The sequence below is a fragment of the Myotis nattereri genome (assembly GCF_964212035.1).
Source record: "Myotis nattereri genome assembly, chromosome: 2".
NCBI lineage: Eukaryota > Metazoa > Chordata > Mammalia > Chiroptera > Vespertilionidae > Myotis > Myotis nattereri.
In genome coordinates, this window is record NC_138076.1 from 112,565,450 (window position 1) to 112,579,173 (window position 13,724).

The window sequence follows — 13,724 nt, forward strand, 5'->3', positions numbered from 1 at the left end:
CATGTGGGGTTTATTCCTGGGATGCAACATTGGTACACTATCATAAAATCAGTGAATGTGATCATTTACATAAACAAAATGAAGGATAAAAATCACATAATAGATGCAGAAAAAGCATTTGATTAAATTCAGCACCAATTTATGATAAAAACTCTGCAAAGTGGAAATAGAGGGAACATATGTCAACATAATAAAGGCCATATATGACAAACCCACAGGTAACATTGTACTAACTGGGGGGGAAATGAAAACCATTTCCCTTAAGATCAGGAATAAGACTAGGATGTTGCTTTCACTGTTCTTCAACATAGTACTGGCAGTTCCAACAACAGTGATTAGACAACAAGAAGATATAAATGGCATTCAGATTGGAAAGGAAGAAGTAAAACTGCCATCATTTGCAGATGACAGGATACTCTATATAGAGAACCCTAAAGGTTTCAACAAAAACCTACTAGAACTGATAAGTGAATCCTGATAAAGTAGCAGGTTACAAAATTAATATTCACAAATCAGTTGCACTTTAATGTACTAATAATAAACTAGCAGAAAGGAAAACTAAGAAACCAATCCCATCTACAATTGCTTCAAAAAAAAAAACAACCTAGGAATAAATTTAACCAAATATATAAAAGATATGTACTCAGAAAATTATAAGACACTGAAGAAAGAAATAGAAGATACAAATGAATAAAAGCATGTTCCATGTTTATGGATAGGAAAAATTAACATCATTAAAATGTCCGTACTACCCAAAGCAATCTAGAGATTCATTGTAATTCCTATTAAAATACTAATGGCATATTTCACAAACCTAGAACAAACTTTGCAAAATTTTATATGGAATAAAAAAGACCCCAAATAGCCGCAGCAATCTTGAAAAAGAACAAAGTGGAGGGATCACAGTACCAGATATCAAGTTATTATACAAAGCCACTGTAGGCAAAACAGCTTGGTACTGGCACAAGAACAGACATATAGATCAATGGAAGAGAACAGAGAACCCAGAAATCGACCCAAGCCATTATGTTCAATTAATATTTGACAAAGGAGGCAAGAGCATACAATGGAGTCAACACAGTCTCTTCATTAAATGGTGTTGGGAAAACTGGACAAATACATGCAAAAAAAGACACTATACACAAGAATAAACTCAAAATGGATAAAAGACTTAAATGTAAGATGTGAAACCATAAAAATTCCAGAAGAAACCATTGGCAGCAAAATCTCAGACATCTTTCGTAGCAATATGTTTACCAAACATATCCTAGGACAATGGAAACTAAGAAGAAAACAAACGGGACTACATCAAAATAAAAATCTTCTGCACAGCAAAAGAAACCATCTATACTAATAAAAGGGTACTATGCTAATTAGACCAGATAGACCGGACATCTTCCGGAAGTCCTTCCGGACAAAGCCATAGTGGCGGGGGCTGAGGCAGAGGTGATTAGGGGCGATCAGGCTGGCAGGGGAGCAGTTAGGGGCATCAGGCAGGCAGGCAGAGGCAGTTAGGGGTGATCAGGCAGGCAGGCAGAGGTGGTTAGGGGCGATCAGGCAGGCAGGCAGGTGAGCAGTTAGGAGCCAGCAATCTGGGGTTGCGAAAGGGATGTCTGACTGCAGGCCCAATCCCTGTGGCCTAAACCAGCAGTCGGACATTCCCCAGGGGGTCCTGGATTGTGAGAGGGTGCAGGCCGGGCTGAGGGACCACACACCCCCCCCTGCACGAATTTTTTGCACCAGGCCTCTAGTCAACAAAATAACAAGAGAGCCCAATGCAAGGGAGAACATATTTGCCAATGATACATCCAATAAGGAGTTATCCTCCAAAAGTTATAGGGAACTCATACAATTTAAGAAAAGGAAGATAAACAATTCAATTACAAAATTGGCAAAGGACCTAAATAGACACTTCTCCAAAGTAGATCTACAGAAGGTCAAAAGGCATATGTAAAAATGCTCAAAGTCACTAATCATCTGAGAGATTAAAATAAAAATGACAATAAGATACCACCTCACACTTGTCATAATGGCTATCATAAACAAATTAACAAACAAGTGAGGATGTGGAGAAAAGGGAACCTTAGTACACTGCTGACGGGAATGCAGACTGGTGCAGCCTCTGTGGAAAACAGTATGGAGTTTCCTTAAAAATTTAAAAATGGAACTCCCATTTGACCTAGTGATTCCACTTCTCGGAATATATCCCAAGAAATCAGAAACACCCATCAGAAAGAATATATGCACCCTTATGTTCATAGCAGCATCATTTACAAAAGCTAACATGTGGAAACAGCCTAAGGGCCCATCAGCATATGAGTGGATTAAAAGCCTGTGGTACATCTACACAACGGAATACTATGCTTCCGTAAAAAAGAAAGAATTGTTACCATTTGCAAATGCATGGATAAACTTGGAGTTCATTATGCTAAGGGAAATAAGCCAATCAGAGAAAGATAAGTATCACATAATCTCACTCATATGTGGAATCTAATGAACAACATAAACTGTTGAACAAAAATAGACCCAGAGACATAAAAGCATTGAACAGACTGTCAAACCTCAGGGGGAAGGCAGGGGTGGGTGTGTGGGGAGAGAAGAGTTCAAACAAGGAACTCATCGGCGTATATGCATAACCCATGGGTAAATAGGATGGTGAAGGCCTGGGGCAGGGGCGGGGGGGGTGGGGATGGTGAGGTGGGAGAGGTCAATGGGAGAAAAAGGGGACATATGTAATATTTTCAACAGTAAAGATTTTTAAAAAAAATAAAAATAAATAAATAAGTCTATTTGGTCTAGTGTGTCATTTATGTCTGTTTTTTCATTGTGGATATTTTGTCTGGAAGATCTATCCATTGATGTCAATGGGGTGTTAAACTCCCCTACTATGACTGTATTACTGTCAGTCTCTCCTTTTATGTCTGTAAAGATTTGCTTTCTAAATTTAGGTGTTCCAATGTTAGGTGCATAAATGTTTACAAGTGTTATACTTATTGTATTGATCCCTTTATCATTATGTAATGCCCTTCTTTATCTCTTATTATAGACTTTGTTTTAAAATCTATTTTGTCTGATATAAGTCCTGCTACTCCAGCGCCCCTTTTATTCCATTTCCATTTGTATGATATATCCTTTTCCATCTCTTTACTTTCAGCCTGTGTGTATCTTTTCTTGTGAGATGGATCTCTAGTAAAAAGGCACAATTTATAAAACAGGATCAGAAGAGGAAGAATTAGTGACAATCCCCTCTTTTTTCCTTTTATTCCTTTTGGGGACACTTCACCTTGCCATGGAAACTTCTGTTTGCTCATAAACCTCACAGTGCAAAGAACCACCTTGGCCTTATCTGTATGAGAAGAAAACCAAGAATTCCCCAGAAGACTTTGGCAGGATAATGGGCTGAAATAACTCAAAATCTCAGATGCTATAAACACCTGTAAATGTTGAATGGAATATAGGATTTTTTTTTAAAAACGCAGAAATGAGAAAACAAGAAAGGAAAAGGGAAATGAAAAATAGAAAGGTATGAGGTGATGTAGGTATGAGGCTATAGAGGGGGAGGGCTATTGGTCTCAATATCCTTGGAGGCTTTTTCTGTTTCTACTGGGAACAGAAACAAAGCTGTGGGCCTTGAGAGGTGGGACATCAGAAACAAGACACCTACATAAACGTCTTGTCCTAAACCAGTGGTTGGCAAACTGCGGCTCGCAAGCCACATGCGGCTCTTTGGCCCCTTGAGTGTGGCCAAGAGGTTTCAATCGCACTGTACGTGTGTGCCTGCACGTGGTATTTTGTGGAAGAGCCACACTCAAGGGGCCGCAGTTTGCCGACCACTGTCCTAAACCATGAAAAAATGGACTAGGGAAAAATGTAGGAAGATGAAAAGATATTTCAATGGTCTCTGCCTGGGTTCTAGGTAAGAACAACAAGAAATCATCTCCAAGCATTCGAAAACAGTCTCAAGTCTTACATGAGTTGTAGTTCCATTAATATTACATTCTGGGTGCAGAAACCTCCAAGCCAAGCAATTAATAATATGTGGTCCCAGTCAGGAATAAATTCTAAGGCTAATCTAAAAGAGGACACAAAAAAAGTATGTTTAAGGCAGCCAAAGACATAAAAGAGAAACTATAAACTTAATTAAGGAACAAAATACATCTTAAAAACCCCACCTAGCTATGGCCAGTGTTGCTAAGTGGTTAGAGTGTTGGCCCACACACCAAAGGGTTGCAGGTTTGATTCCCAGTCAAGGGAACATACCTGGGTTGCAAGTTCAATCCCTGGCCCCAGTCAGGGCATGTGAGAAAGGCAACCAATTGATCTCTCTCTCCTCTCTCTCTCTCTCTCTCTTCTCTCTCTCTCTTTCTCTCTCTCTCTCTCTCTCTCTCTCTCTCTCTCTCTCTCTCTCTCCCTCTCTGTCACCCTCACTCTCTTTCTCTCTCTCCCGCCTTCCCTTCCACTGTCTCTAAAAGAAAAAATTAATGGAAGAAACATCTTCAGGTGAGGATTAACAAAAAAAACAGCAATAAGAAATAACCCACCTAAATAGACTTTAAAAGAAAACCAACTGACAGCACTGGATAAGTCCTCTAGACAAACAATCAGCAAAGATACAGCAATCCTAAATGACTCACTAGATCAGATGGACTTAATAGACATCTTCAGAACACTTCACCCCAATGCCACGGAATATACATTCTACTCAAATGCTCATAAGACATATTCAAAAATAGACCATATATTGGGTCACAAGCAAAGTATCCCCAAATTCAAGAAGATTGAAATCATAAAAAGCGTCTTCGCAGACCACGATGGCATAATATTAGAAATAAACTACAATATAAACAACCCAAAATACTCAAACACCTGGAAGCTGAATAGCATGCTATTAAATATTGATTGGGTTACCAATGAAATCAAAGAAGAAATTCAAAACATCCTGGAAACTAATGACAATGAAAACAAAACAATCCAAAACCTATGGGACACAATGAAAGCAGTCCTGAGAGGGAAGTTTATAGCTCTACAGGCCTATCTCAAAAAACAAGAAAAAATGGTAGTAAATCAGCTAACTCTACAACTCAAAGAATTAGAAAGAGAGCAACAAGAAAACCCCAGAGTGAGCAGAAGGAAGGAGATAATAAAGATTAGAGCAGAAATAAATGACATAGAGACCAAAAAAACAATACAGAAAATCAATGAAACCAAGAGCTGGTTCTTTGAAAGGATAAACAAGATTGACAAACCTCTAGCCAGACTCACCAAGAAGCAAAGAGAGAGGACCCAAATAAACAAAATCAGAAATGATAGAGGCGAAATAACAACAGACCCCACAGAAATACAAATGATTGTTAAAAAATACTATGGACAGCTCTACTCCAACAAACTAGACAACATGGAGGAAATGGACAAATTCCTAGAAAAATACAACATTCCAAAGCTCAATCAGGAAGAATCTAAAAATCTCAACAGGCCAATAACTATGGAAGAAATTGAAGCAGTCATCAAAAAGCTTCCAGCAAACAAAAGCCCAGGACCAGACGGCTTCACAGGGGAGTTTTACCAAACATTCAAGGAAAACTAAACCTATCCTCCTCAGACTACTACAAAAAATTCAAGAGGAAGGAACACTTCCAAGCTCATTCTATGAAGCCAGCATCACCCTAATACCAAAACCAGGTAAAGACAACACAATGAAAGAGAATTATAAGCCAATATCCCTCATGAACATAGATGCCAAAATCCTCAACAAAATTCTAACAAATCAGATCCAGCAGTACATCAGAAAGATCATACACCATGACCAAGTAGGATTTATCCCAGGGATGCAAGGATGGTACAATATCCGCAAATCAATAAACGTGATACATCACATAAACAAACTGAAAGAAAAAAACCACATGGTCATATCAATTGATGCAGAAAAAGCATTTGACAAAATTCAACACCCATTTTTGATAAAAACTCTCAGCAAGGTGGGAGTAGAAGGATCATACCTCTACATAATAAAAGCCATTATGACAGGCCCACAGCCAACATCATACTCAATGGACAAAAACTAACACCATTTCCCCTAAGAACAGGAACAAGACAGGGATGCCCCCTCTCACCACTCCTGTTCAACATAGTACTGGAAGTGTTAGCCATTGCAATTCGGCAAGAAGAAGAAATAAAAGGCATTCAAATTGGAAAAGAGGAAGTAAAACTGTCCTTATTTGCAGACGACATGATATTATACATACAGAACCCTAGAGACTCCATCAAAAAGCTACTAGACTTAATACATGAATTTGGCAATGTAGCAGGATACAAAATTAACCCCAAGAAATCTGAGGCATTTCTATACACCAATAGTGAACTTTCAGAAAGAGAGATTATAAAAACAACCCAGTTTACCATCGCACCAAAAAAATTAAGCTACCTAGGAATAAACTTAACTAAAGAGGTAAAAGACCTCTACTCAGAAAACTACAGGACGTTGAAAAAAGATATAGAGGAAGACATAAACAGATGGAAGAACAGACCGTGTTCATGCATTGGTAGAATCAACATTATTAAAATGTCCATACTACCCAAAGCAATCTATAAATTCAACGCACTTCCCATTAAAATACCAACGGCATACTTCAGAGATCTAGAACAACTCTCCAAAAATTCATCTGGAATAAAAAAAGACCTTGAATAGCTGCAGCAATCCTGAAAAAGAACAAAGTAGGTGGGATCTCAATACCAGATATCAAGATGTATTACAAAGCCACTGTTCTCAAAACTGCCTGGTACTGGCACAAGAATAGGCATATAGATCAATGGAATAGAATAGAGAGCCCAGAAATCGGCCCGAACCAATATGCTCAATTAATATTTGACAAAGGAGGCAAGAACATACAATGGAGCCAAGATAGTCTCTTCAATAAATGGTGTTGGGAAAATTGGACAGATATATGCAAGAAAATGAAACTAGACCACCAACTTACACCATACACAAAAATAAACTCAAAATGGATAAAGGACTTAAATGTACGACAGGAAACCATAAAAATTCTAGAAGAATCCAAAGGCACCAAAATCTCAGACATATGCCGAAGTAATTTCTTCACTGATACAGCTCCTAGGGCACTTGAAACTAAAGAGAAAATGAACAAATGGGACTACATCAAAATAAAAAGCTTCTGCACAGCAAAAGAAACCATCAACAAAACAACGAGAAAACCCACTGTGTGGGAAAACATATTTGCCAATGTCATATCTGATAAGGGCCTAATCTCCAAAATTTATAGGGAACTCATACAACTTAACAAAAGGAAGATAAACAATCCAATCAAAAAATGGGCAAAGGACCTAAATAGACACCTTTCAAAAGAGGACATTCAGAAAGCCAAGAGACATATGAAAACATACTCAAAGTGACTAATCATCCGAGACATGCAAATCAAAACAACAATGAGGTAACAACTCACACCTGTCAGAATGGCTATCATCAACAAATCAACAAACGACAAGTGCTGGAGAGGATGTGGAGAAAAAGGAACACTTGTGCACTGCTGGTGGGAATGCAGACTGGTGCAGCCACTATGGAAGACAGTATGGAGTTTCCTTAAAAAACTGAAAATGGAACTCCCATTTGACCCTGTGATCCCACTTCTAGGAATATATCCCAAGAAACCAGAAACACCCATCAGAAAGGATATATGCACCCCTATGTTCATAGCAGCACAATTCACCATAGCTAAGATCTGGAAACAGCCTAAGTGCCCATCAGTAGATGAATGGATTAGAAAACTGTGGTACATCTACACGATGGAATACTATGCTGCTCTAAAAAAGAAGGAACTCTTACCATTTGCAACGTCATGGATGGAACTGGAGAGCATTATGCTAAGTGAAATAAGCCAGTCAATGAAGGAAAAATACCACATGATCTCACTCATTCATGGATAATAGAGACCATTATAAACTTTTGAACAATAATAGATACAGAGGCAGAGCTGCCTCAAACACATTGTCAAACTGCAGCGGGAAGGCTGGGGAGGGTTGGGGGGCAGGAGGTAGGGGGGTAAGGGATCAACTAAAGGACTTGTTTGCATGCATATCAGCATAACCAATGGACATAAGACACTGGGGGATAGGAGAGGCTAGGGGACTGTCTAGGGCGGGGGATAAAATGGACACATATGTAATACCCTTTGTAATACTTTAAGCAATAAATAAAAATAAATAAATAAATAAATAAATAAATAAAAGAAAAGAAAACCAAGCAGGCCTTCTAGAATTGCAAAATATAGTCACCAAAATTATAATTCTCAACTGGCAGGTTAAACTACAGACTAGACATAGTCCAAGAGAGTATTAATTTCACCAGAGAAAATCACTCAGAATGCAGTGGTGAGAGACAAAGATGTAAATATATAGTAACAGAAGGATAAAAAAATATGCAATGTAGCATGAGAAGAGCCGATCTAATAGGAGTGTCAGAAAAAGAGAAGTGGAGAAGTGGAAGAATGGCAATATTTAATACTTAATGGCTAAGAACTTTCCATAATTCATGAAGGATATAAACCCTCAATTCAAGAAGCATCAAAATCTCAAACAAGAGAATAAAAAATAAGTCCACATCCAAATAATAGAGTAGCGAAACCTCAGGACATTGCATAGATAAAGAAAAAAACAATGAAAAGCAAGCAGGAGAAAAAGTTTTAAAAATCCACAAACAAATCATAAACCAACCACAGGCTTTTCAACAGCAGTAATAGAGGCAACATAGTGAAATATATTGTCAAAAGCCTAGAGGAAAAATAAATGTCAACTGAAATTTTATTCCCAGCTGAACTATCACTGAAAATTGAGGGAGGAATAAAGCAGCTTAGATAAACATAACTGAATGATTTACAACCCAAATGACTCTTAACTAAAGAATGACAAAAATATACTTTGGGAAAAAGAAAATTTAAAACAGAGAAAATGTAGGTGGCCATAAGGAAAAGCATGAATTATATTACTTTCTGTACAGATTACCCAATTTAGCTTATTTAAAATACTCTGCTTGGGAAAGGTGAAATAGTGGTAAAACTGGGTGAGAGCAAATGCTACAAATGACCCCATGACCCCAACAAAATTAGAATAAAATTATTTACTAAACCAGTGGTTTTCAACCTTTTTCATTTCACGGCACAAATAAAATAGTTACTAAATTTCTTTAGCATACCAAAAATATATATATTTTTCCAATCTGACACAAAATAATAGGTATAATTTTGATTCATTCACACCAGACGGCTATTGTTGTGGATAAAAAAGGTGTAGAATCAGGTAATAAGTCCCAGAATATACTCACATTTATTGTCCCATAAGTAAACAAATATAAGGACACAAATTTCTAAGCATTCTTCAACAAAAAAATGTTACATCTCTGCCAAAAATACGAGGGAACAAATCATCTTTTTTATAAAAAGCAATGATACTAAAAATTGATTTGAATATATTTCTTTAGCTAGAAACATAATGTTCATCTAGTTGGCCATTAGCATCCAGTAGAGTCTCTCGTCCGATAAAAGATTGGCTGGATAGAGCGTACTTTCATGTTTCAATTTTTCTTATTTGGGGACATTTAAGTTGTCTCACAGAAAGGAACAAAAACATCAACTTCTAATTTAAAAAATGCTGTGGAAAACGTTGTTTTTCAGACATAATATTTACTCCACGAAAAAAAATACAAACAAATTCTAAGCTGAGTAAAGTTGAAAAGTTAAACCCAAACTATTTGACTTAATAAATTCTTTAATAACAGTAATTAAGCTATTATTTTGGAAACAGGGATGACTCAAAAGGTGTCAGAACCTAACTTTTTAATCATGTCTTTTAACTTTGGTACAATTTCTCAGTCCCTTGGGAAAATTCCCATGATCACAACTTCAGAGAGCCCTGACCAGCCATTTTGGCATTTTCCAATGCTAAGGAGTGTGCCACTCTATCCTCCTCAAACTCCCCAATGACCACTAGAGCTGAGGCAGCTTCCACCATCCACGAGGGTAGGAGTCTGAGCTGCCTCAGCAACTCTCAAGGAGCTCAGAGGGTTCCAAGTACAGCACTGTTTTGAGCAATGGAAATTTGAATACATGATTTATGGTAGGCTGGTATAGAAGAGCCTGTGTTGATTTGTCTTAAGAAGTTAAAGCACAACCAGTGTGGCTCAGTGGTTGAGTGTCAACAGGAGGTCACACTTCAATTCCTGGTCAGAGCACATGCCCAGGTTGTGGGCTTGTTCCCCAGTAGGGGGCATGCAGAAAACAGCTGATCAATGATTCTCTGTCATCACTGTTGTTTCTATCTCTCTCTTTTCCTCTCTGAAGTCAATAAAAATGTTTTTTTAAAGAAGTAAGGTATCCTTAAACAAAGATGACCATGCAGACTGTTAATAAAGTAGAATGGTTCAGAGATTGGCTGTGAGGTCACCCAGCTTAAATTCAAATTAATACTTGTGACCTTGCACAATTACTTTACCCTCTCTGTTCTAACTTCTCCCATCTGTAAACAGGAATAGAAATACTACCTAAGACCATTGTGAAAATTAAAGGAGACAGTATTCTCAACACAGTGCCTGGCACATAGTAACTACTTCAATTATTAGCTATTATTATTAGTTACAAGAATAGTAGAAACATAAAAACATGAGTGAATGGGGAAAAGGTATTGTAGTAAGGCTTAATTTAAATGATTTAAAGGGCAAAACCAAGGACCATCTTCCATAAGAAGATAGAATTCATAAAAATAACCTCCACTGATCTAATACAAACTTGAAAATGCAAAGTGTGTAACTTCCAGGTAACCACACACTTAAATATTCTTGAATTCTGATCCCCAACCCCTACATTGTTACATATTTTTAGAGACTTGTGTTTTGGCTCAATAATGTTACATTTAATTATTTTAAGCTATGATGCTGTAAAACAAACTTCAGACTTTGTGTGCCTCATATCCCCACAGGAGGAACAAAGCTAGGCTTCACAGAGAGAGCTGCTTTACTCTGAATTTCTCTCCTTTTCTCTCATGGTGTGTGGCCAAGGTCAGAAAACCAGTTGGACTTCCTTGCAGACCATCCTTTTTAGAACCAGCACTTGTGAGAGCAATTAACACATGGCCACAACACATGACTTGTTTTGTGGCAGAGTTAGCTGCAAAGAAAGACGCCAATGTCTAAGGGCATCATCTACTAAGGGACCTAAAGGTAATGAGTCCAGAATGTCCTATCTTCCAATCTTCAGAAAACAAAGTGATGTTTCTGAATGACACACCAAAAAGCCTCCTCAAACCCTATATCACTGAGACCATGTGTTCTCAAACTGACAGTCCAGGAAGACACTTGAACAACAATGGTTTTTGTTTTTTCCCCCTCATTTACTCTAAGAACAGGACAAAAGACATTGACTAAAGTATGTCAGCATAGAGACTGAACACAATTTTTCTATGATTAATACTTCTTATTGTTCAATTATGCTGATTCGTCTTAAATTTAGTAATAAAATGTGCTACTGAGGATTGTTTTAAAGTATTCAAACCTCAATATTTATTTTTAATTAAGTTAGGAAACTTAACTACAATCTTTCAAAATTTACTAATGGTATTAAAAAAATCTCTGGAAATTAGGGGAAAAGCAATCCATCATTTCTTAGAGCTGTGAAATCCCCTCTGTTCAATGTAAAGATTAATTTAAGGAGAAACAGGCATCACGGGGCACACTCACCAGTGGTTCTGCCATGATGATGCGAATCTTGCGCTCAGCCTGGGTGGTGAAGTTGACAAATAAGCTCTTGAGGACATATTCCCCTGGTTTGCTGTCTGGGTCCACATTGATGGGTAACATGGTTGGTGGCCCTTTTTCCCTTTGTGTACCAGACACAGGTGGAACTGGAGGCTTGATATAACCGTTGCCGACAGGAGAAGCTGGAAAATATAACAGATATTCTTACAAGCTGGAAATCACATCATAAACATTCAGATTAGCTGTGCTAAACCATAGATATAAGGAAAAGAATCATATCCGGAATGCTGTCCTTAGCATTATAACCTGGACTAATTTTTTAGAAATGGTGTCAGAATGTAATTATTTTTATTACATTAGACTTATGTTATGACATATTTGATAATCTCAAAATACTTCTGTGGTTACCACATTGCTTTAGGTAAGTTATATTGCAAGTACAAAATACAGTTGATAAATCCAACAATACTTATGATGTTCCAGGGAAGTAAATAAAGAACATATATGTGAAAAAAAAAGTGATTTGTTGTCCTGATTTTCCTAATGGCCAGAAGCTCTCTGTCTCCTGTACTTCATTCTAACTAATGGAATAAGAACTAATGAAATAAATAATGCCCCAAACTTCAGAAGTTTCCAAGAATCAATTTACGGTAGCCCAACTTGCTCTTTCTCCAAAAGGAATGATCTTCTTGAAAGATACAGGCTCAGGAAGGGCCCTATCAATGGCAATCAAAGTGTAGGTTTAACTTTTCACTCTCCACACCCTTGGCACAATTGAGATGCGCTCCTCATCCTTCATAATATGTGCAGATTCATCACTTGGATTAGATTTTGAACATAGTTTCTGGTGAGTGGCCTCCTTTCAGAATGCAATAGTCAGACAACTATTTTAACTTTGATAGTTACAGAAAATAAAATTTTAAATTTTAGCTAGAGAAAATAGATTTTTATTCATAAATGGAAATTTTATGTCTCTCTTCTTAAATTGTAACATAAACTACCCCCTTCCACATAAGTACCTGTAAGATGTTATCACTATTCAGTTGAAGAAATGCAAGCATAAGTGGGCTTCGGTAGAGGCATTAGGAATCCTAAGGACAGGATAATGATAAAGCAGACATTTAAAAGGTAGACTGTATCATTTTGCGTATAGAGATTAAGGAAAAGAGTAAAGACAAAATTAGATTTCCAGTTTGGACCCTGGTTTGGGTATTAGAGAATGATGTTATGCCATTGATAATAAAGCAAGAAAAAAGTTCTCCTTGAAACAGTCTCAAAACTACAAGTAAATTCAAGGCTTCTCTTACCTTCTTTCAACCCCAAGCCAAATTTTGAGGAAGCCATGAAAATTTATTTTATTTTATTAAATTACAAACATGTCCCCATGTTGCACATACTCCCTCATCCTTCCTACTCTTTCCTAATGCCCCGTCCTCTCTGGGTCCCTTACAATCTCAACTGTAATTAAACTTTAATTATACAGCCTCTTCAGATACAAAAATAAAATATGTTGTATATTACTTATTTCCCTCTCTATTCTTAGCACTTCTATCATAGTCTAGGCCAGGGGTGGGCAAACTTTTTGACTCGAGGGCCACAATGGGTTCTTAAACTGGACCGGAGGGCCGGAACAAAAGCATGGATGGAGTGTTTGTGTGAACTAATATAAATTCAAAGTAAACATCATTACATAAAAGGGTACGGTCTTTTTTTTTTTTTTTTTTAAGTTTTATTCATTTCAAATGGGCCGGATCCGGCCCGCGGGCCGTAGTTTGCCCACGGCTGGTCTAGGCCCTTCAAAGCCTACGGCATGATTACTAGAGCAGTCCCTCTGTTGCCTTTAGTTCATTAATTTTACATACTAAACAGATCTTTCTTCAGAATGGTTTTAATCCTAACACTTTTTTATTCAACATTTTCAATGGCTCTCAATTATCATTATCAAGCTTCAAACACATCCCTTGTGTTC

The 13,724-nt window shown here is 37.4% G+C and overlaps 1 protein-coding gene across 4 annotated transcripts in view; it reads right to left on the minus strand.

The window, feature by feature from the left end:
* The window catches only part of FRY (FRY microtubule binding protein), a gene marked incomplete at its 5' end in the record, with an annotated part of 453,417 nt that overhangs the window by 319,866 nt on the left and 119,827 nt on the right, over positions 1-13,724 (minus strand). For all 4 annotated transcript variants that reach the window (XM_081083582.1, XM_081083581.1, XM_081083584.1 and 1 more), the window contains one exon: positions 11,738-11,937. In XM_081083582.1, the coding sequence (XP_080939708.1) occupies positions 11,738-11,937 (200 nt within the window). The remainder of the gene's footprint in view (positions 1-11,737; positions 11,938-13,724) is intronic.